Source organism: Acinonyx jubatus, chromosome A1, assembly GCF_027475565.1.
Source record: "Acinonyx jubatus isolate Ajub_Pintada_27869175 chromosome A1, VMU_Ajub_asm_v1.0, whole genome shotgun sequence".
In the NCBI taxonomy this organism is placed as follows: domain Eukaryota; kingdom Metazoa; phylum Chordata; class Mammalia; order Carnivora; family Felidae; genus Acinonyx; species Acinonyx jubatus.
In genome coordinates this window covers 107097019-107122092 of record NC_069380.1, presented here as the reverse complement: position 1 = coordinate 107122092, position 25074 = coordinate 107097019, and the positions used below count along the sequence as shown (strand labels likewise).

At 39.9% G+C, this 25074-nt stretch overlaps 1 protein-coding gene and 1 long non-coding RNA gene across 3 annotated transcripts in view; one reads left to right on the top strand and one right to left on the bottom strand.

Annotated features, from left to right (window-relative positions):
* Nucleotides 1-714: 714 nt before the first annotated feature.
* Nucleotides 715-19588, top strand: LOC113604496 (uncharacterized). Its single transcript, XR_003426444.2, has 2 exons — nt 715-7840; nt 17092-19588. It is a non-coding gene; the product is annotated as an uncharacterized LOC113604496 (long non-coding RNA).
* The window catches only part of CDC42SE2 (CDC42 small effector 2), a 35890-nt gene continuing 28320 nt past the window's right edge, over nt 17505-25074 (bottom strand). The window contains exons 2-4 of one of the 2 annotated variants that reach the window (XM_027076770.2): nt 24289-24390; nt 20274-20390; nt 17505-19791 (exon numbers count right to left, since the gene is read on the bottom strand). In XM_027076770.2, coding sequence (XP_026932571.1) covers nt 20292-20390; nt 24289-24390 — 201 coding nt within the window. In that variant the 3' untranslated portion in view covers nt 17505-19791; nt 20274-20291. Of the gene's footprint in view, nt 19870-20273; nt 20391-24288; nt 24391-25074 lie in introns of both variants that reach the window. The other variant, XM_027076769.2, reaches the window with a different exon arrangement.

Below are 25074 nucleotides of genomic sequence, written 5' to 3'. Positions count from 1 at the left end.
CATTGTTTTACATGTTTTCTCTAGTGTGTTAGTTACTTGAGGCATGAGGGTAAAGTGGTACTTACTCCATCTTGACTGGAAGTGGAAGTCCATATAGAAAAATTGAATACAACTGTCAGTAAATAACAGTAACAAGCAAGCACACACACCCTATCTCCCCTCCCCCCCCCCCCCAAAAAAAGCATTTAGGATACAGAGGGCAGGAACAACACAATTAACAAACTTAATCTAATGGACTATATAGGACACTTAATCAGCAACAGCAAAGCCTATGTTCTTTCCAGGTGAACACAGAGCACTGATCAAAGTTGGCTCTCTGGTAAGCCATAAAGTAAGTAAAAAATTGCGAAAAGTTGGACTCCTGTAGAAAAGGCTATCTGTACAAAATTAAACTAGTAACACAAACTAAAAATTAGAAGTTAAGAAATGTTTCCCCCAATAACCTGGTGGAAAGTAGAAAAAAAATTTTAATTAAAATGGAAATATGAATATCAAACCTTTTGGTTGAGATTAAAGCCATACTTAAAGGGGAAGTTTGTAGCCTTAAAATGTATATGTAAGAAAGGTAGGCTAAAAATGAATTAAACATCCTTCTCAAGAAACCAGAATAACAACAGCAAATTAAATTCTAATAAATTCAAGAAAATAACAGAAATTAATGAAATATATAACATGACCAACAGAAGATTAACAAAGCACTAAACTCTTTAAAAATTTTAGACTAATAAAATTGCTAATCTCTTAGGGGGAATGACCAGGAAAAGAGAAAAATGGCAAAATTGTTATTAGGAATGAAAAGGAATCATTATGATTAACGTCATTAAAGACGAGACGTTTAAAGTAACCAAAATATAGATGAAATAAATTCACAGAAAAAAACCAAATCTGTAACAAGGAAAATTTAGTAATCCTGTGGCTGTTAAAGGAGTTGAAGCTGTCATTTTAAAAGCCTTTCCACAAAGAAAACTCAAGCCCTGGATGACTTTATCAAAAAATTGCACCAATGCTTACAGAAGAAACAATGCTTATCTTAACAAAATGTCAGCAATAGGAAGGATTTCTTAAATAAGGTCCTCCTAAGACAACTCTAAAGGAAATGATTGATGTATTTGACTGTCTTAAAGACAGGTTTATCTTAAGATACAATTTAAAACCACAAAAGGGGGGCGCCTGGGTGGCTCAGTCGGTTGAGCGTCTGACTTCAGCTCAGGTCATGATCTCACGGTCTGTGAGTTCAAGCCCCACGTTGGGCTCTGTGCTGACAGCTCAGAGCCTGGATGGAGCCTGTTTCAGATTCTGTGTCTCCCTCTCTCTGCCCCTTCCCCGCTCATGCGCTCTCTCTGCCTCTCAAAAATGAATAAACATTAAAAAATTATTTTTAAAAAAGATAAAAACACAAAAGGCCATATAGAGTTGGACAATGTACTTTCATTCATATACCCCTTCAAGGGACGGGTATCCAGAATATATGAAGTACATCTGTATATCAAAAGAAAAACCCTCAATAGAAAACAGGGCAAGACTTAAACTAAATTAGAGGGGAAAATTTCCATTAAACATGGAAAGTTGCTTAATCCCATTTTGAAAAACTACATCGGTTTGGAGTTCGTGTGGAACTTTAGCTCTGCTCTGCTCTACTTTGACTGTAGCAGCAGCTGATCAGGGGCCGGAACCTTTTATACTTTGTAAAAATGTGGCCTGAAAGGGGAAGTTGTGGTAAAATACATTGGAGCCACCAGATGGCGCCACACTAAAGCGTGTTTCTCGCAGTCTTTGTCTTCAGAAACGTAAGAGCGAGGTAATTTCTTAGCTGTCTTTCCCGGTATGCCTGCAGTCCACAGTGAAATATTTTGAGCTCTCCTTCACAGGAGTGATGAAACTGAAACATTTCCAACTAGAAAAGAGAATTTTAGACATTCTCTTTGGATAAACTCTGGACAGTGTGGATGCAGTGATTTCCTAACATATCATTTGTACATTTGTACATAGGATTTGGTGTTTTCCAGGGCACCTAAGGGAAATCTTCCAGATTTCCACATATGACCCAACTCTGATGACCCAATTCTGAGCAGGAAGGAAAATCAGGTAACACATAAGAACAAGTCAGATTGCTAGCAGTATACACTGAACCACTGCATATTCCATAGACTCCTGGCAGCTGTCTGTTCAGACCACTTGGTATTTTTCGCATTTTTAATGTTGGCCATTTTGGTAGATATGTAACGGTATTTTATTATGGTTTTAGTTTTTGTTTCCCTGGTTATAGGGAATTGAGCTCCTTTTCATAATTTGTAGGCCATTTGATTTTCACTTTTATGAAGTACATTTTTTAGTCTATTTCATTTTTATCTACTTGTAGATGTTTTTTATGTATTTTGGATATGACTCCTTTATCAGTTACATCCATGACTAATAACTTTTCCCACTCTATGGCATGCTCTGTCATAATGAAAAAGAAAAGTTCTTAATTTTAAACTGGAGAAACTGCATTACTCTTTTCCTTTATGGTTAATGCTTTTTCTGGTGTGATCTAAGAAGTCTTTCTCTGCTCCAAATTCATTAACATATTTGTGCCAATATTTTTCAAATACTTCAGTGTCTTACCTTTTAAATTTGGATCTACAGTTTATCTGGAATAGAATTTGTGCCCAATGTAAGGTAGAGGTCAGGTTCCATTCTCTCCCCTATGGATTGTTCCTATACTGTTTGTTGAAAAGATAAATCCTTTGTTGCATTGATTACAGTGCTATGAGCCAGCTGTCTGTATATGTTTGAGTTATTCAGGGGTATGTATTCTGTTTTATCAGCGTATTCGTCCCTAATACCACATTGTCTTCATTGCTCTAGCAGTGATACTGATACTACTGATACCTGGTAGTGAAAGTTTGCTGACCCTGGTGTTTTTCCAGAATATTAGCTGTTCTTTATCATTTGCATTTCCAAATAAATCTAATGGCCAGCTTATCAACTTACACACACACAATTGCAATTTTGAGGAGGGTTTTTTTTTTAAATAATATAACAATTTGAAGGAAATTAACATATTCATAAAATTTAGTCTTCTGATCTGTGAAGCCAGTATATTTCTGCATTTATTTAGATTTTCTCTTGACTCTCACTGTTTTATTGTTTTGGTTTAAGGTCTTTAATATTTTTCATATAAGATGTATTTTTTAAGTGATGTGATTTAGGGCTCCCCACCCCCCCTGCTTTACTGAGGTATGCTTGACAGATAAAAATTGTATATATTTGAGGTATATGTCTTAGTTAGTTTGGGCTAATGTAACAAAACAGTTCTGAAAGCTGGGAAGTCCAAGATCAAGGTGCCAGCAGGCTCACTGTTCTTTGAAGGCCGCTCTCCTGGTTCATGGATGGTGCCTTCTTGCTTTGTCTTCACAGAGAAGGGGCTTCTATTATAAGGGTACTAATACCAATCATGAGGGTTTCACCCACTTGACCTAATCACCTGCTACAGGCCTCACTTCCTAATACCCTCACCTTTAGCGATTAGGATTTCAGCATGTTGAATGGGGGTGGGGGCATAAGCATTCAGTGGATGGCAGCATACACCTGTACAACATGATGGTCTAATGTATGTGTATGTTGTGAAATGGTTACCACAGTTAAGCTAATTACCGTATTCATTACTTCACCTACTCATAATCTGTGTGTGTTGAGAACACTTAAAATCACCTCCCATAGCAAATTTCATCTATGCAGTACAGTATTGACTCTAGTCCCTATGCCATATAGTAGCACTCCAGAACTTACTCATCCTGCATAAATGAATCTTCGTACCTTTTGACCAACATCTTCCCGTTCCCACACCCCTCAACTCCTGGCACCCCCATATTCCACACGTAAGTGAGATCATGCATTCTTTATTTTTCTGTGCCTGGCTTATTTCACTTAGTATAATGTCCTCCAGGTTCATCCATGTTTCCCACAAAAGGCTAGATGTTTTGTTTTGTTTTTTTTCTTTTTAAAGGCTGAATAATAATCCTTTGCACATACCACATTTTGCTTCCCCATTCATCAACAGATTGTTTACAAATCTTGGCAGTTGTGAATAACACTGCAGGGAACAGGGAGTTCCTGCTATCTATTCAGCCAACAGTAGGAAGAAGGTGGAACCCTCAGTTCTCCAGGGAATGAATTCTCCCCAAATCAGGACCAGCTAGGAAGTGGCTTTTTCCCTAGGTCAGCCTCCAGATTTGAGCACAGCACAGCTAGCAGCTTGATTACAGCCGTGGGAGACCCTGAGCAGATGACCCAGCCAACCTCGGCCCAAACTCCTGACCCACTAAAATTGTGCTATTTTGAGCTGCTGAGTTCGTGATAATTTACAGCAACAGATAACTAATATTATTACTTATTCGCTGTATATTCTCTCTGCCTTAGTTAGTTCTCTTATCCACAAACAGGTTACCAGCAATAACCTGTCTCGTATTTATTGTTGCTCTGCAGATGAAGTGAGTTCACACATGTATAATCCTTTGTCAGTGCCCGGCCACCTCGCACGTGCCTGTGCTGCCACTCTGTCTGCCTGCCTGCCTCTTAACCCTCATCACACTTGGGTAGTTTTCTACCTTAATTCTTCCATTTCATCTCCTTTTCTAGAATTTCATTTCTTGACCCAACTTGGCTGGCCAACACTCCTTTATGTAGTGGTCACTTATCTGACAAAAGCACCTCTTGGAAATATAATCAAGATGCTCCCCAAACTAAAATTGGTTCCAAATAGAAAATGCACTAAGACTATACTCTTAACGTGTTGATGAGACTCAGCACTTCACTGTTTCTAAGTTAAAACACACTGGGAGTCAGAAATTTAATAAGTGAGTGGAGAACTAGAACGAACCATACTCCTAGCACTAAGAATGTGATGAAGGCACCCTGAGGTGGAAGGAGTCTAAAAACTCGGACAAGGCACAGAGGAGCTCTAAGGTAGAGGCAGGCTGTACCCAGGGGTTCTCTGAAGGTATCACTGAACAAATATAACGTCATGTTGGGTAAGACACTCCTCTTAAATACTTTCACACTTTTAAAGACATATATTAGAAATATCTAATAGTTTAAAAGATTTTTTAAAATTTATTAAACATTCCTTGTTCAACAATAAAAATAATTTTAAAATGTGTAAAGGACCTAAAAGAAACTTCTCTAAAAAAGATACACAAATGGTCAATAAGCACATGAAAAGATGCTCAACATCACTTAATTATGAGGGAAATGGAAATCATAATCACATTAAGATGGGTACTATAAAAAATAAAATCCCAAGTGTTGGTGGAGAGGTGGAAAAATTAGAACCCTATGCCCTGGAGGTTCCTCCGAAAAATTAATAGTACCATATGATGCAGCAATCCTATTTCTGGGTATATATCCCAAGGAATTGAGAACAGAGTCTCAGAGAGGTATTTGCACACCCGTGCATGATTCACTATAGCCAAAAGGTGGAAGAAACACAAGTGTGCATCGATGGATGCATCAAAAAATAATTTGTGGTATGAACATAAAATGGAATATTATTCAGCTTTTAAAAGGAAGGAAATTCAGACAGCTGCTATAACATGAATGAACTTTAAGAAAAGACATTATGCTAAGGGAATTAAGCCAGCAAACAAAAAGATAAACAGTGAATTATTTTGATTGTGTGGGGTACCTAATAGAGTCAAATTCACAGGCACAGAAAGTAGAATAGCAATTGCCAGGGGCTAGGCAGGAGGGAAAAATTGAGTTATGGTTCAATGGGTATAGAATTCCCATTTGGCAAGATGAAAAATTTCTGGAGATGGATTGTATGACGTTGCAAATGTATATAACATTCCTGAAATGTACACTTCAAAATGGTTAGGTTTGTGTATTTTACCACAATTTTTTTTTAATTGCCAAAAAAAAAAAAAATCCAACCCAAGAAAAATGAACAAATGAAGTATTTGTGGTAGGCTGAGGGAATCGGTAGGCAGTGATGAGTTTCAAGTCCTTTGAGACCAGAAGCATGTTTAGGGCAACTGCACACACCTAAAAAACCCAAACTCCAAATGATCACTCCCCTGCCTCTCATCCATAAAATCCCCTAGGGCACCAAATATCAAGTAGCTAGTCAGCACTGATATTGCACCTAGGGCACAAATTCACAGGGAAATTTGAACTTGGATTTTAAGTCAAGCACTTCATTTCACTAAAACCCTCTAGGGCTTTGTCATACTAAGGAGCAAAGAAAGAAGCTTTAAAAGTAGCAATTTTTTTGTCATTGCCAAGGTCAGACTTTAAATCTTAATTGAACTCGTGACTTCCTTTGAGAGGCAAAATAATAGAGATAGCCAAAGAGCTCTTTCTGTTCCAGGAGGCACGTGGAAGGGACAGGTATTGGGTTGTGGTCTAGAGATCTGCCAGCGACCAAGATGCTCAGGATGGCGAGAGTTCCGGAATCCTTTGTGGCCTGCTTAGAGCAGCACATCAGGCCTCCGTTCTGGCTTCTGATGGCCCCAAAGCCATCAAATCCACTGCAGCCTGGATCTTGGGGTGGGTTCTACCGCTAAGTCATTGGCATTCTGGGTTTCTTTTCACTATTTTTTATCTTCCAATTTAAAAAATGTTTTGCACTAGTTACTCCTGAGCCTTGTCCTGTCTCCACCTTCTGGTTTAAAGACTACTGGGGCCTGGAATGTTACTGCATCGGGGTTCCTGATGAGCATGGGTTTGAGGCTTCAGAGTCAGGTGCCCCCCCATCTCCACTCAGGTGACAGGGAAGGAGAGTTAGAAGTGTAGCAGAGGGGCTACTGTCTTTGCTGTGAAAGCCTGTTCTCTTAGAGATCATGACTGGCAGGCAGCTGACCTATGTGGACTTAACCCCAGTTCTGCCTTCTCCTTCCTTGCTTCCCTGCCTTCCCTCGTTTTAGAACATGTCCCCAAATCCCTTTTTTAAGGCAACCATCCCGTCTCCAAGGCATGGTGTTCTGGTGGGATTTCAAGTGACAGTAACCTCCCCCCCCCTGTGCGCGCGCACACACACACACACACACACACGTATTGTGTGCATGACTGCAGGTGGGCCTGTGTGAGGCCTTCCTACATTCCTTAGCATATAGGTGGAGGTCAATTCCTGTGAGCTCCCATGACACTCTCAACTACAAGACTACTACACCCAATAATTAGCTGTTTGACCTTGAGCAAGTTACGTACCCTCTCCAACGATCGGTTCCATCATCGGTGCAATGGGGGGTAAAAGTTCCCTAATAGGATGGTTGTGAGAATGAGCACAGCCCACACATGCCTAGCGCAAGGCTGGCCTTTACTAAGCACGTCTTCATCCCCTCCATGCAGTGGCCCAACCCTCAAATAGCCCCACAGCCTAGCACGTCCACTGAGCTTTGCTTTCCCTCCCCTGTTAGGCCAGGTCTGCAAAGCGCTTTTGGCAATCTGGAACTAATAAAAGTCTAATGAATAAACCAATCATTGAACCTGTACTGGAAATTTATCTTCTGCATTTATTTCTTAAGGTTGGAAAGAAAGCAGCACTCTTAATTAATTTTGTACTATCTCTTTCAGTAGGAGCGTATGCTGGTGATTTTCTTTTATCAGTCCCAAAATCCTTGTTTTTAGGAAATAGGGGGTCTGAGGAACTTGCTCATGAACAGCCCTGAACTAGATTGAAACACCTGCTGATTCTCTGGTTTTCTGTTCAGATTTGAGAGCTGCAAGTGGCTGGCGACAAAGGAGAGAGAAACCTCCAGTGACTTCACAAGGTACTGGGCAGAGAAAGGAGGGTGCCAATGTCATGGAAGGCAAAGAACAGCCTGTTTTCTGAAATCCAGGTCAAGAAGATCATTGAGAGGTTTGTTTAATTCAAGGGAACACGTGCTCGCCACTCACTGATTTCCTGGAATAACTGGCTGGGCTGCACTGGGTTTCCCCTTACTCTCTGCCCATCACACCAGGAAAGCCCCTCGGCCACGTCACGGTTTGGCATATGGTGTTCTTCATGTGGGATGCTCTGATGAGATTGACCCTGTGCGTGATGTCTGAGGCTTCATTTGAAAGCATCAAGTGGTTTTTCATAGCCTTCCATGATTTGTTTCCCCCAAGGCCCCTGCTCCACACTGGCCCAGTGAGGACGCTCTGTGGGAGCACTATATACTATCTGTCCAGTGAGTCAAGTGGAGACCTTGTAATGGTTTGACAGTCTGTACAGAACTCGTGCTACCTGAGGAAAGAACACAGCTTAGTCCTGAGGTATCGGGCAGTTGCTCAACAGCCTGAGCTTCTGACATGGCCTCTTTTGGGGTCTCTGGTGCTGGCAAAAGGCACGTGCCCATGTGCCTTTTAATGAGATCTCAGTCCTGAAGGCATTTCTCCTGGCGTGCAGGGGTAGGCGGAGATTGACTCTATTCAAGTTCATCCCCAGGATGCATTCAGCAGGAATAGAGAGGAGGGTGTCCAGTGATTAAGTCACTCATCGGCATTTCTCAGCTGGAGGTCTACATCTGCTCTGAGGCGTTTCTCCCTATGCACTTGATCATGCTCTGAATAGCCCACGTTGTTTCCCGTCTCTTCATTTGTGCACTCTGCGGTTGTCTGTGAGTCGGTTAACCTGACCTGTTCTTTGGCTTTCTGTTTGTTTGAATCTGACTACCGTAGATAACTTATATTTTATAAACTTCTATTAACTTATATAAAAACACAATGTTTGTCTTTTTGTGCTTGGTGTGTGTCACCTAGTGTGGTGTCTGTCTTCAAGGTTCATTCATCCATGTTGTACGGTGGCAGAATTTCCTTTCTCGTCAAGGCTGAAGAGTATTCCTCTGTGTGTGTGCACACACAGATGTGCACATATTTTATTTCTCCATTCAGCTCTTGCCGGTCACTTGGGTTGCTTCTAACTCTTGGCTATTGTGGATAATGCTGCTGTGAGCATAGGTGTGCAGGTACCTCTGGGACTGTGCTTTCACTTCTTTGGCATATACCCCCAGGAATGGGATTGCTGGATCATATGGTAGCAGCATTTTTCATTTTTGAGAAAACTCTGTACTGTTCTCCCATGGCAACTGCACTGTTTTACATTCCCACCAGCAATGGTACACGGTCCCAATTCCTACACATCTTTACTGACACTTGTTATTTTCTGGGTTTGTTGGTTTTTAATTTTTTTAATTGTAGCTATCCTAATGGGTGTGAGGTGGTATCTCACTGTGGTTTTGATTTGCATTTCCTTCACAGTTAGTGATGTTCAGCATCTTTTTTTGTGCTTATTAGCCATTTGTACATTTTCTTTGGAGATATGTCTATTCAAGTCCTGTGCCCATTTTTTAACGGTGGTGGTCATTGTTGCTGAGTTGGAGGAGTTCTCTTTTGTTTTTAATGTTTATTTATTTTGAGAGAGAAAATGTGCAAGCGTGAGTGGGTGAAGGGTAGAGAGAGGAAGAGAGAGACTCCCAAGCAGGCTCAGTGTTGTCAGCACACAGCTGGACACAAGGCTCGATTCCATGAACTGTGAGATTGTGACCTGAGCCGTAATCAAGAGTCGGACGCTCAACTGACTGAACCACCCCAGGCACCCTTGGAGGAATTCTTTATATATTCTGGATATATGATTGCAAATATATATTCTCCCATTCCACAGGTTATGTTTTCATTCTGTTGTGGTTTTTTGATGCAGTTGTTAATTTTGATACAGTCCAGTTCACTTTTTTTTTTTTTTTACTTTTGTTGCCTTTGCTTTTAGTGTCATATCCAAGAAATTATTGCTAAATCCTCTTGTGAAGCTTCCCCTCAAAGCCTTTTCAAAAGTTTTGTGATATTAAGTCTTAACATTGGCATCTTCAATCCATTTTAATTTTGATATTTTGTGTAAGGTGAAGATCTGCTATGGTCTCAATGTTTGTGCCTCCTTCCAACTGATAGGTTGAAATGCTCTTTATGATGGTATTAGTAGGTGGATCCTTTGGGAAGGGTCTGCCCTCACAAATACAACTGGTGCTCTTGGAACAGAGATCCCTTGTGCCCTTCTACCACGTGAGGACACAGCAAACAGGCACTGGCTGTGAAGTGAGAAGAGGGCTGTCATCAGAAAGCAACCATGCTGGCACTTTAACCTTGGGCTTCTCAGCCTCCAGAATGTGAGAAACAAATTTCCCTTGTTTATAAGCCACTCAGTCTGTGGCATTTTGTTATAGTAGCCCAAACAGACTATGACAAAGTTTAACTTTATTCTTTTGCATGTTTATATCCCATGTCCCAGCAGCATTTGTTGAAAAGACTGGCCTTAACCTTTGAGTGGTCCTGGCATCATTGTTGAAAATCCCTTGTAGAGTAGGTGGAACATACACAGGAGAAATTATTTCTGGGCTCTATGGATATCCAATGTTCCATTGGATTCTATGGCTGTATATGCTAATCCCACATGGGATTTAATTACTGTAATATGTTTTGAAATTAGACCTCCAGTTTGTTGTTTTCCAAGATTGTTTGGTTCTTCAGAGTCCTTTGAAATTCTATATCCATGTTAGGATGGGTATTTTTGCTTATGCAAAAAATGTCATTGGGATTTCGATAGTGCATTAAATCTGTAGATTTCTTTATATAGTATTTACATCTTAACGGTATTAAGTCTTACTATCCACGAAAACAGGATAACTTTCCCTCTTTTGTGTCTTTAATTTCTTTTACTAATGTTTTGTAGTTTTCAGTGCACAGTCTTTTACTGCCTTGGTTAAATTTATTCCTAAGTATTGTAATTTTTTTTTTTTTTGAGGCCAGTATAAATGGAATTGTTTTCTTTCTTTTTTTTTATTTTTATTTTTTTTTTTAACATTTTACTTATTTTTGAGAGACAGAGACAGAGTGTAAGCAGGGAAGGGGCAGAGTGAGACAGACAGAATCTCAAACAGGCTCCAGGCTCTGAGGTGTCAGCACAGAGCCCAACGTGGGGCTTGAACCCACAAACCGTGAGATCATGAGCTGAGCCAAACTTGGATGCTTAACTGAGCCACCCAGGTGCCTCTAGAATTGTTTTCTTAATTTCCTTTTTGGACTGTTAGTATATAGAAACATAACCGATTTTTGTGTGTTGATTTAGAATGTGCAGTTTTATGGAGTTTACTGTTGTAACTGTCCTTTGTTTTGTGAGATCTTTAGGACTTTCTACATACAGATCATGCTGTCTTTGAAGAGCGGTAATTTTACTTCTTCCTTTTTAGTATGGATGCCTTCATTTCCTTTTCTTGCCCAACTGCTGTGGCTAGGACTTCTGGTATTTTGTCCGGTAGAAGGGTGAAAGCAGGCAACTAAGTCTTGTTCTTGATCTTAAACAAAAAGCTTTCAGTCTTTTGACCATTGAGTATGATGTTAGCTGTGGGCTTTCCATATACAGCCTTCATTTTGTTCAAATATTTTCTTTCTATTACTAGAGTCTGTTGAGTGTTTTTTCTGTGAGATTGTATTGAATTTTTTCAGATGATTTTTTTCTCTATCAATTGTGATGATCATACCAGTTTTCTGCTCATGTGGTGTCTTACATTGACTGATTTTATGTTGAACCATTCTTGCATTCTTTTTATTATTTTTTTTTTTTAATTTTTTTTTACTTAGTTTTGAGACAGAGACAGAGCATGAGCAGGGGAGGGGCAGAGAGAGAGGGAGACACAGAATCCAAAGCAGGCTCCAGGCTCTGAGCTGTCAGCACAGAGCCTGATGCAGGGCTCGAACTCATGGACTATGAGATCATGACTTGAGCTGAAGTTGGACACTTAACTGACTGAGCCACCCCGGTGCCCCATCTTGCATTCTAGGAATAAATCCCACGTGGTCATCTGCATAATCCTTTAAGGTGCTAATGAATTCTAGTTAGCATTTTGTTGAGAATTTTTGCTCTAGTTAGCATTTTGTTGAGAATTTTTGCATCGCTTTCCTCTTGCTGCCTTTAAGATTGTCTTTCTTTGACTCTTGATAGTTTGATTATACAGTTTACCCTTGAGCAACCTGGGGGCTAAGGGTGCTAACCACCACCCTCCTGTCATGTACTCAAAAATCCACGTAAAATTTTTGACTCCCCAAAACTACTAAGAAAATAAATTTTGATTGGCTTCTGTTGACCAGAAGTCTTACCAACAACATAGTTAATACATATTTTGTATGTTACATATATTCTATACTGTATTCAAAATGTGAAACTAGAAAAAAGAAAATGCTATTAAAATAATCAGGAAGAGAAAATATATTTGTCCATGTTCACTTAGCTCACTGAGCATATGTAAGACCCCTGTTTTAAAATCTGTGCCAGGTCAGAGAGCTGCATTTTTTTAAAGACTGGTTTCTAGAGATGTATTTTGTTCCTTTGAATGAGCCGTGTTTTGTTATTTCTTTCTATGTCTTATGATATTTTGTTGAGATCGGGGCATTTGAAAAAGGAGCCCCCTCTTCCACTCTCCACACACCGGCTTCATGCAGGGGAAGACCTTCGCTCATCAGCCCAACTGAAGGCCTGATGGTCCTCTCCTCTTTCCTGGGAATGTATCTTCCCTGGGACGGCGTGTGTGCTTTTGTCCTAGTTCTCCACATAGCAACTGCTCTGACATGTTTCGCTTCTGTTAAGAATCTCATTCGTGCTCCTTCTCAGGAGACTTGAGTTTGTGTTCCCCTGTGATCTCTAGTCCCCAGCCATCCACAGGTCTTGAGTCCACATGCACCCATGTCTGTTGTCAGCATCCTCCAATCTACCTTCCACATTATGCCACCATTTCCATCAATGTTGAGTCCGGCAAGACAAACCAGTCCCTCACGTAGCCCCCAGACAAGCCAGAAAGTTGGAAGCAAGTTTCTTTCTTTTCCTGGAGTCCTGAGGGAGAAATCCAGAATTAAGTGGTTTTCTCACAACTGAGGCATACTGCACAAGAGCAAGGGTGTGGCAAAGGCCAACAAAAGGCCTCAAAATTTCTGACCATTCTGAGCATAGCCTTTTTTTTTTTTTAATGTTTATTTACTTTTGAAAGAGAGGGAGAGAGCGAGAGAGAGCATGAACAGGGGAGGGGCTGAGAGAGAGGGAGACAGAATCTGAAGCAGGCTCCAGGCTCTGAGCTGTCAGCACAGAGCCCGATGCGGGGCTTGAACCCACGAACTGTGAGATCATGACCTGAGCCAAAGTTGTACGCTTAACCGACTGAGCCACCCAGGTGCCCCGAGCATGGCCTTTTCTGTTAGGCATTCACTTAGTTGATGCAGGTGAACTGGTTTCTAGCATTTTCACAAAACTATTTTGATTCATATATTGTGTATTTGATGTTTCTGTGCGGGAAACAAGAGCCTAGAGCATCCTAGCCTGCCATCTTGCTGAAAACACCTCCCTGATAATTATTTAAAAGGTATTGTTACTTTGTTTTATGTTACTGTTATGAAATTAATAGTATAAAGAAAATGAAATCCAAACAGGAAAACTGGAACTACATGAAAAATAAAAATCTCCATGCCTGCTTCTAACTCCATTCCTACTTACACACATTGCATTTTGCATTATTCTGCAGGTTACCTCTTTAATAAGAAATTTCATTTCTTGACTCATCAACTTTGAGTCCTGTAAAAGAGGAGGCTTGCAAGACTTCCTTCTCCCTCATTCCATTTATGGTTTTAGTTTACATTTAAGTTTCTCAATTGTTAGGTTTTTGTTAAGTAAGCTCTGCACCCAGCATGGGGCTCAAAGTCATGACCCCAAGATCAAGAATCGCATGCTCTACTGACAGAGCCAACTAGACACCCCTAATTTGTTAGTCTTATAATTTTTTCCAAGCTCTATTGAGATATAGTTGACATGTAACGTTGTTTATAACTGTAAAAGATAAACACAGACCTAGAGGTAGTACTTCTCCCAGGATTTGCATAAAGAGATTAGCACTTATACTCTCCTCCACGACTTTCCCTTGCATTGAATTTTGCCATTTTCTAAAATGTATGGGGTGTTCTGTGAGAATAATTCTTTTATGCTATGCTTTTAAAAGATGATTATCTATGGACTCTTAAAGAGAGGCAATTAGTTGTCATATAACTCTTATTTGCATGGCTGACCCTGTCCTAGGTTCTTAAATTACATACATTGTTCCCTCAAAATCATGTCCTAGCTTTGGACAAGTGTGTGGTTTATACCAGCATATCAAGAACTGTCCTTTCTGCTCACTGACAGTAGAACGTGTTCTGTCACCCTGTTACTACAGTCCTCTCCACTTCTTATCACAGTCTCAGCCTAGCCTGGTGGCATTTCCAACTGTAGGTCTTCTTCCAAATCCCCAGCTGTCCAGGCCACTGGTCATTTTGTGATCTCTCGCATGATTTACTTATTTGGCTTTTAAAGTCCATCTGTCTGCATCCCCAACACTAGAGTGAGAGCTCCCGGAGGGTAAAGGAATTTGTTTTGTTCACTGCTGTATCTGCAGTGTGTGAACAGTGCCTTGGGCACATAGTGCTCAATAAAAAATGTTTGAATGCGTGAAGCTTGCAGCTAATGATGCTTCTCATAACCAGCTTTCCTAAAATCTTCCCCTTGTTTCTTCTCATTAGGATAGACTGCTACATCAGCTTCAGACCTAGAAGTCCTGGCATTTCTTTGAATTATCCTCTTAAATTTGTTCTACTAGTTCTTGCAGAGCATACTCTTTGGTACGTGTTTTCAGAAAGGGTGTGTGGAGAACTTTCTGACCACTCATCTTTATTTTGCCATCTCGTTTCACGGACAGTCTGGCTGTAGATAGAATGTACGAGTTCAAAATAATTTTCTCTCACAAGTCTGAGAAAGCGCTCCATTATAGGGCTGCTACTGAAAAATCTCCTAATCCTCAGAAGAAATAATCTCCCAGAGCAGGGTACAAGTCTTCAGAACAAAAGGTTTATTGAGGCTATGAAGTGGGAAAGTATAAATGCAAAAAGGTTTTTGAAATTTCAAGACACAAAGAATGAAGAGAGCATTTCTTTTTGATATTTTTTTCCTTCCCCGTGAGAGCATTTTCTGGGCTTAGCACACCAGGGATCACTTGAATCCTCCGTTTCCCTTAACTTTTCACACCTCCTATGACCTAACAGGCTGGGTTTTTTTCTAAAATGTCTACCTGTCATGTTAGTCTCCTTCAGGAATATCAGATTGGTAAAAGGGAGGCAGGGAGAGAGGGTGGCTGGTTTTGGCTTCTCGGTTTCAGTAGTGCCTGATCCTGATAGGCTACTGGCCTGTAGCCTTTGCTCCATTGTGCACAGGTTGGATGTGGCTGCCTCTAAAGAGGGACGATTCCACTCACTTCCTGTAGCTGAGTGCTTTGGTCTTTATGTGTGTATCCCCCAACAATTCATGTTGAAATCCTAACTCCCAAAGATGATACTATCAGGAGGCGAGGCAACCGGGAAGTGCTGGTCATGAAAGTGTCACTTGTGAAAAGATGTTTTATAAAGAGATTCCTATTCACCCTATGCAGATCTGAAGCCCAAACAGGCTAAGACACTATCCAAGCAGTGAAAATTAGAGGTAAGCAAAATCTACAAAGATTTGTGAAAAATCAAACTCAAATCTCATAGCATTTGGAATTTAGAATCTGAGTGACTACCACAAGCAGCAACAAGGATATTTACCTCTTCGCTGCACTATTTCTGAACATCTAAACGATGATGTTGAAAGACACCCAGAAACAGACACCGCCTGAGCATGCTGTGGCAAAGAATCGGGGTCTAACGTAAATAGTCAGCTGAAACATTTGAAAGGCACAGATGTATAACGAATGAGTTTGTTTAGGTAACTAGGTGAAACTCTGAGGATTTTTAAGTTTTTTTTAATGTTTATTCATCTGTGAGAGCGAGTGAGAGCAGGGGAGGGACTGAGAGAGAGGGAGATACAGAATCTGAAACAGGCTCCACGCTCAGAGGTGTCAGCAGAGAGCCCTATGCGGGGCTTGAACCCACCAACTGTGAGATAATGACCTGAGGCGAAGTTGGACTGAGCCACCCAGGCACCCCTGGAGATTTTTAAGTAAGTGTCTTGTTGGTTGTTCCTTTCGAGGGGCAAAACCAAAAATAAAAATCCTTGCTTAGGTATCCTTTCTGAGCTCCCAAAGCAGGCTGTCCTCATATTTATCCATAGAAAGCTACTGCCCATGGGAGTTGGAGCCAGTTGTAAAACCTCCAGTGAACTGTGTTTACAGGGGAGAAAATTTGGGGTAAGAGGTGGATAATGTCTTCTCTCCCCAGCTGTCACCTTCCAATCAGACTACAGTCCCCCTGACTGCGTACCAGGATCACCAGTCCTTCCCCCTCAAATCAAACATTTCCATCTCCTTATTCAGGTGGTAACTGAAGGCAGGCCCGACAGAAACCGTTAAGATCAGAAGACTGGAGAATGAGGGGAGGGGTCAAAAGTAGCTAACTGGTAGGAAGCACTGAAAACATAGTAAGAGTGAAAAGTTAATGTGCTTAGATACAAAGTCAGATTAACATGAGTTGTTGAGTGGTAAAGTTTTCTTACTGGACCCTTCGGGGTGGAGACAATAAATTGAAGGTAACATTTCAGTTGCTTTCTTTGCCATGTGCTCAAAGCATACTTTAAGCAGAAGGTAAATGCTTTCCTTACCTATGCAAGTTGCAAGTTTTAGCAAATTCCAGATCATTTTTATAGATTTGTCCTTTATGTGCTTATCTTATGAGGCCTTGCACATTTTATTCATGTGTTTTGAGAACGTGCTCAAAGTAGAAATCTTGATAAACCAACATCAGTTTCATTCTTAATCATGATGTCTTAATTGTTACTATTTTATCATCTTAACCCAATTTCCTTTGAGTCTTGGGCCATGAAATGAGGACAACAGGCATCAAAACTTTTTGCAATATATATACACACACACACACACACCTATTTATTTTAAAAGTGTGTTTTCGAGAGAGAGAGAGAGAGGGAGACATAGAATCCCAAGCAGGCTCCAACCTGTCAGCACAGATCCTGATGCGGGGCTCTAACCCACAAAACGTGAGATCATGACCTGAGCCGAAGTTGGGACACTTAACCGACTCAGCCATCCAGGTGCCCCTGAAATATTCTTCCTATTCTTCTCATTGATTTTTCTATTTTAGGACCAACATTACTTGGCAAGATGCACCCAAACCTACCTGACCTATGCACAAGTGCAGTGGAGAGTTTCTAACTGGATGTACTGGTCAGTGTATACACATTCTTTGTCCTCCGTCAGGGTTTCTCAATGGTGGCACTCTGACATCTGGGGGCTGGATAGATGTTCGGTAGTGCCCCTCCCTGAAGATGTGACAATGTCTCCAGACACTGCCAAGTTTTTCCCGGGAAGCAAACTTGCTGTCGTGTTGGAAATATTCCAGAACTGCTTAATGTGGTAGCTCACCGCTTCCTTACTGTGTGGCTACAAATTTAAATTCTCTTTTAAAAAGTGATGGGTTGTCTTTTCAGTTGTGATTACTGTCATGCAAAAACAAGAATGCTAAAAAGGGGCTCTAAGAGAAATGAAAAACCAAACCAGGATGGAAAGAAAACATTTATTGAATCAAAATCAATACTTTCTTTTTAATATCTACAAGCCAACACTGAATGAACACAATGTACAAAAAAAGTATGCTTATATTATAAAAATATGTCAATTTTATCTTCTGGGAGCTGAGCAGAAGTCATTTTAAACAAAATCAAGGCAAACTTGCTCTCTATAATGAAACTGCTATAATTTAATAACAAAAGTAAAAGCTAATATATAAAGTATCTCCAAAGGCCCACTTGAAAGGCGATAATGCTGCACTGGAAATGCCAAACCCCATCACCACAGTTAACGTTCCCGGTCTGTGCTTACTGGCACCACTTCATGCCTCCACCAGCGGAAAGCAGCTCTTGTATAGAACGCAGATCACTCTTAGAATCCATGGCATCAGTTAACCCTTGTTTCAGCAAACCACTAACAGTCAATCCTGTTTATTTAGACTCAATTTTAAAATGAGGCATGTTGCCCAAAATTTACAATTCCACTTAGGATGTGGGGAAGCTGCACCCTTCACACTCTTATCTTTAATCCTCCCTAGAAAATCTGTGTCCAAGGTTAGTATGTTAAAACTGTACTTGTCTCCTTGAATTTATTGGCACCTTCCTTGGCATATGTTCTTGCCCACAGTGTGGCTACTGCAGGTCAGTTAACACGCCGAGGAGCATAGTAATGCTCCTGGAGTATTTGGTCCACACAGAAGATGTTAATTAGAAAAAGAGTAACATCAAATCATGAATTCAGCAAAAAGGAGCATGGCTCCCTGTACTGTGATTCCAGGAGTTATAAGACAAGTATAAAAGTTACACAAATTTTAAAAGTCAAAATAGACTGAAGAGCATCAGTACTGACAAGGCCAAGGTCAGCAAATTCCAGAATGCAGTATCCACAGAGTAAATTAAACTAACTGCCTATTTTTACTACTAAGCATAGATGTTTTTCTTCACAGATTCTCTCTCCGTGTGGGGTTGACACCTAAGAAGACTCAAAAGTGCAGAAACACAAGCACCGAGTTACCTAGCACCCCCACTGCACTGGGTAACTTAAATTCAAAAGCACTGGTGCAGAAATGCTTGCCTGTTTTGACTATATAAACCCATTATTTATCCAGTTACCTAATTTCTTGGCTCTCTACATTTTCAATTAAGCCCCACCTGCTGCATAAAATGCTAACCCTACAAAGTGTAGTCAGAACTGAATTAGACATTGGATTTAAACATTTTAATAAGACTACAAAACCACTAACTGCCTTAACACTACACCTCATAGGGAAGGAAAAGTACTTACAGAATTATCTGAAATATACGTAATTTGTGAAGAACAAACATTTTGGAGCCTGAGCAAAGGTTTCTCACCAATGTCCTAAAGAATCACCAGCCAGACTGTTTTCACGAGCAACGATTCAGTCAAGTCACTAAATTGCTCTTGGTAACTTCCACTACCCTGAAAGAAGTCTGAATATGGAAAGGCCAAGGACTCTAGAGTGTGAAGTTAGGAGTACCGGCCAGGACTTGCACAAACTGTTAGTGGAAACAACTGGATCCCATAAAACTAAAATAAAAACAAGTAAAAACAGAATGAGTACACAATGAGACTGGATGAGGGCATCACCCCAACACGCTGATACACAACCATACCTGTTTACAATCCCAGGTCCTTGCTCTCAAAATAAATATATTGAACATTTACAACCAAATGAATGCCTTATGAATGCCAGATTTTAACTTTAAAAGAAGCTACAGTTAGGCCTCTTTGTGTGAAACTGACGAGACTTGGTGCCACAGCTAACCTCTCTCTAATAGCAGCAGTTACCCTCAGCCCACAGCAGCAAAGAAATACTCCTTTCTGGCATCCCATGGGCTCCCATATGAAGCAACTTCATAAAGCATGCAGATATCTATTCTGCTCAAGTTTCAAATGAGTAAAAATGATCATTGTGCTTGTGGATGTCATACCTTCCAAAATATACATAAATGGTAACAAATAATAGCAGGTCCTACCTTACCAACAAACTCATAAGGCAGAGGGTTGGAGATGGAAGAGAAATGTTTCAAATGGCAAAAAAAAAAGCAAAACAGTGCTAGCATTCACAAAAAAGATCATGCTAAGATCAGATCCATATTGGTAAAAATTAAGCCACAATCCAAAGTCTGAGTCCAAAGGCATGCATGCCAGCTGAAGGAAATGCAGGGTTCATCTGACAACAGCTTCTTCAGAGCAGAACAAGAACATCTCACTGGAGAAATCACAACAGGGTGAACAAGATGCCATCACACTTCTTTTTGTATTTGAAAAGGAATCACAACAACAAAATTAAAGAAGAGTGAAAAGAGAAAACACAGAAATTCACAATGCCCTATAAAACCAAAAGAAAAATCCAAATTAGTTGTACACTTTAAGGATTCATCCTTTACAAATTAAACTAGACAACTCTTTCAAAGTTTATCATGAAAAATATATTAATAACGCTGTGTAAAATATAAAGGTACTTCATGATATATGGCATTCCCCACAGTATCAATACTCAAATCAGTAATTTCACTTTTGTTTAAGGGACACAATCTGTCAAAGCCTCCTTCCCAACTGGATGTCTTAAAGCATTTGAGAAGAGCAACCTAAAACTGATACTCAAAGTAAAGTGCCTACAACAATCACTAGAAACACTCAACGGAGTGACAGATGTTTGCCCTTTTTCAGTAATTCACTTAACTCCAAGCCGTCACAAGCTATGCTGTTGGCGTGTGGGAGCTGGGTACTCACTGGAGAAGGGACGCGGGGCTATCCAGCCTTCGTGTCCACAAGCTGCATCTGTGCACTGGCGGCCATGCCACCCCCATAGCCCCCCTTGGACTGCATCTGGTTCTGGATGGAGCTAACCTAGAACAAGACAGAAACAGAACCAAGTCAGCAACTAGGGACGACGCAGCAGATGGTGGTCTCAACATTCCAGCGGAGCAGTTGTGGAAAGCATACTTTTTATAGAAAAAAATTCCATTTTTATAGACTTAAATTTTTATTTTAATATTTTTATTTTTGAGAGAGATCGCGAGCAGGGGAGGGACAGAGAGAGAGGAAGACACAGAATCTGAAGCAGGCTCCATGCTCTGAGCTGTCAGCCCAGAGCCCAATGCTAGGCTTGAACTCAAAACCACTGAGATCATGACCTGAGTCAAAGCTGGACGCTCAACCAACTGAGCCACCCAGGCGCCCCTAGACTTAAATTTGTCTGACTGCCCTGAGGCAAGTTGAGGAGGCTAGAAAACCACTTGCTGGGCCGCCTCTTTCCCTCCCCATTTACCAGTGACAAAATCCCTGTTCTGTAATTCACAATGTACTTGGTAACACTTCGAAAACAGTCTAAAGTATACAGATCAACTCAACTTAAAGTATACAGACACCTCACGTATGGAACCACATCCATTGGAGACAAAAATAATTATGAATGAAATTGGACCAAAGATCAATTTTAAAGTTCCATGTGATAGAATTTACATACTTGATAGTGTTAAAGTTAGGCATCCAAAGACTTGGATGGTAGTCCAAATATATTCATTAATATGGTTAACTCTGGGTGAAGTATTTATTCTCTCTAAAGGTAAGTCTTCCTATCTGTAAAAGAGTCAACATGATAATCTGTCCTAACCACCCAAAAGGGCTATTTTCTGATGTATGAGATACATAAATGGTGTGGTATTTTCTCTCTTACTGGGCTAAAACAAAGGTGCATAAACTTACTGGCAAGTTGTGAAGTACCCTAAGTGTATCATCCATTATTCCAATCTTACTTCATACCGCACTGGAAGCAGTGAATGAGAGAATCAGGCTAGAATGCTAGAAAAAGGAGAGGTAAGAAAGTTTCAGAGGTGTTGACCTAACTGTGAAGAGTCAGAGAGCCCTGGCAATCAGCTCAGCCAGCCAGTTGACACTTCCATGGTTCCCCAGGGAGGGGACACGACAGACAACATCCATTATTAATCTACTTATCAAATACTTAGTAAGCACTTAATAAAAAACATGACTTGTGTGGTGTTTTCACTGGTGATGCTGAGTCAGTAGGTTTAAAGAAAATAGTAAAGACTTGCCTATTTTCTGAGCAAGGCAGTTTTAAATATATTCTAACAGAAAAGCAAAATATAAAACGCATAGCTTATTTAGAATCCCAAAGGGTTTAAGTAAGAAAATGTAACTGGTTCTCAAATGGGTAATTTTTACCCATCTACTGAAAATTTTACTCACGTTGAACATCTTATTCTAGTGGTATCACATGTTGTATCTGTTTTCACATTATTTAAAATGACTACTTTATTAAAAAAAACCTGAAATCTATAGGCCAATTTATTTTCAATAAACCTCCCCAGTCTGAGAAGGCCACAGTACAGTCCATATGCTACAGTTAAAATTCATTTTCTGCTCCTTTTTTGTGGTACAAAGTTGATTTTACCTACCAAATAATTTCCCACCTAACATGTTACTTTTTCTAGATATTTTAGGGCCTATTTATAAAAAAAAAATACAATCTTTGTATTTTTACATAGTGGATTCATAATGTCATGCTAATTCTAACCAAGAAAAGAAAACTGGTTTTCCTCCAAAACTCAATTGTTCAATTTCAAACCACAGGATTTAGGTTTTCTAATGTATTATTTTGACTGTGTCTGTATTTTAACACAGTAAGTCTACATTATTAAAACAGTCATGGACTCCTTTTCTAGCAAAAATTTAGTATAAAAGATTATCTTGGGAAGAACAGTTTATTTAGGAGAAAACAAATTCCAAGTCATCTGACCATTCAATAATCCCGTATTGCACAGCTGTTTCATGTGCATCAAGCCATGTACCTAACACATGCTGCTCAGTCTAGGACAAACTAACAAGGCAAACTATTTCTTTGGATAAACAACATTTATGCTTTTGTCTCACTTATACTATTACTGCGCGTAAGAGCAAAATTCTCTCACCATATCAGGCTCAGACAAGTTTTATCTATCAGTGAGACTTTCAGGAAACTCAGCAATGGCATGATATTCAACCTGACAGAACTGACTAAAAAACCAAGCCCATGCCCAATAGGAGTCAGAAGCTGTTTGTCACTGTACAAACAAAAACTAATGTCGGCAGTAAGTACAAAAAGCCTTTGGGAGACGTATTTGGTTCTAATGAGCTATGACACTTTTTAAAAAATCCCATCCCTTAGCAGAGAAAGCTGCCTGGAGACAGCCAAGGGCCTGTCTTGACCCAGGTCCTTCAGATGAAGCAGAAGTAGACGCCCCTTCAAGAGTCCTTCCTGAAGTTCTACCTAAATCAACGGCAACAATAGTCACCAACATCAATGACAGGCTCCTTGTAGAGACAAAATGATGAATAGGAATCTTAAAGGAAATTGTGAAATGTACATAAACAAGATTTAAAAAGTTACATACCATGAACTAAAAATTTAATTCATTTTAAATTAAAATGAATTTTAAAAACCTGAACTGGGGAAGACATTTATTAAGAAATTAAAATTTGGGGCGCCTGGGTGGCTCAGTCAGTTAAGCATCTGACTTCAGCGAGTCTGAGCCCGGCCATCAGGCTCTGTGCTGACCGTGTGGAGCCTGCATTGGATCCTCTGTTGCCCTCTCTCTCTGACTCTCCCCTGCTTGCATTGTGTCTCTAAAAAATAATAAACATTAAAAAAAAAAAATTCATCAAAATTTGAAGCCATTCAATCTATTTATATGTATTAAAATAACCCTCTAAAGAAAAATCCTAGGTTCCCATTTGGTTATTTCATGCTGATCCAGGAAACAAAGCTACTGAATTTGTATTTTGATAGCAACTGACACCTCTTACAACTCCACAAAAGCAGTTGAGCAAAACAAAGTACTTTTCCTACAGATTTAAAACAAACAAGCTGTTTCCTTTCCAGGAAGCTACAAATGTTATTCCTTTGCTTACCTAGTAACTGATGTGACAAACTTGTTTGCTGTATCCAGGATAACCATCTACCTATTTTAAAAGTCTCTGCTCTCTTGTAAAGTTTTTTGTTAATTCTGCCAAGTAAGCAGACAACGGGCAATTCTCTATCCATAAAAAAGTCTTACTAATTTTCTGGTTCTAAACACTTCAGAGACCATTTAGGTATATTAGTTTACTTTAGATTTTGGGCAAAGACGCTCCTGATACTTAGTGGCTTATTACTTCAGGGCAATAATGAGCCAGAGCCCTGACAAACCCTCATTTGGTGCTGCTTCTATTCTAGTGCACTGTTTTCCTCTTGGATGAAAATTAAGGAATATACAAGTTCAAGTGAATAAATCTAAAGTCTATTCTGAAATACACTGAAATCTCTATAAATAAGAGCAAATATGCACACATTTTCATCCTCTGCTTAGTATCCAAGTTATTTACATTTCAGTGATGAATAAATCACATTCTAGTATCAAGTAAAGGCTAATATTTTATAAGGTAAAAGTGATAAACAGGTCTGCAAAAGGCAACTAAGTAACTTTAAGAGAACAGAAAGATTAATGTTACTAAAAGGCTGGTGTTCAAGTCCTCTAAAGTATTTTTTCAGGAGAAAGGCAGAAACAAATGCATAGTTTGGCAAGTTAGGGAAGAGATTAAATTTTCACTACTTATTTTCTTCTCTATATACTCAGGTTATGTATTTATATTCAGTGCCTACACATTCAATGAGCATTGTATCACCATTAAGAATGTATGTACCTGTCAATACAGATGACACAGGTCTATGCCCCAAGACCCCATCTGTATCTTCCATCAAAACACTTACGGAATTCATTCCACTGAACAGGTCTCCTGATCCTACATGAGCTGTGTGCACAAAATTTGTTGGCTCTCCAATCATACTTCGGTCAATCCGCCGGCGCCTTTTCTACAATATAGGGAATAATGTATTGAGAGATGATTTTATTAGCAACAAAGATGAATGATTTTAATAACATAATAAAATTTGCCCAAGACACCAGGATCCCGAAATCTTGGACTACCACAATTACCTCATATGATGAAATCCCAAGAGAGATACATGCGCACGTGTGCACACACACACACGACCCGTAAAGCAAAACAACATATTATTATTCAGAATTTAAAATAGATTTTTTGGCATAGCTTTAGCCACTGGCTTGTTTGCATAATAACCATTTAGGTTTCATTGTTTAAAAAAAGTAAGACAAATGTAAAATTATCATCAGTCACCACTATTGTTAGCAAAGAATACAGTGTGATTTGAGTACAACACTCTGATTTTTAACATCACTTTCTAGCTTTCATGGTTAACTGATGTTATTTTGATGGTTATTATTACTTAGATTACACCCAAAAACTCTTCCACACTGAAATAAATCAGCTGCTCCGTCTGGAGATCTGGTCCTAGCCTGTTCACTCTTTTAGGGTCTGCACTGACTGGGAATGAAAGCCCATCCAAACTCATACTAGGCTGGGCCTTAGTAAGTCCTAATTTCTGACAACCACCTCTGACAGAGGTACAGAATCCTATTTCCCAGTAACTTGTGCTACCAGCTACAATCCTTCCCTCGCCAATACGCCCATTCAC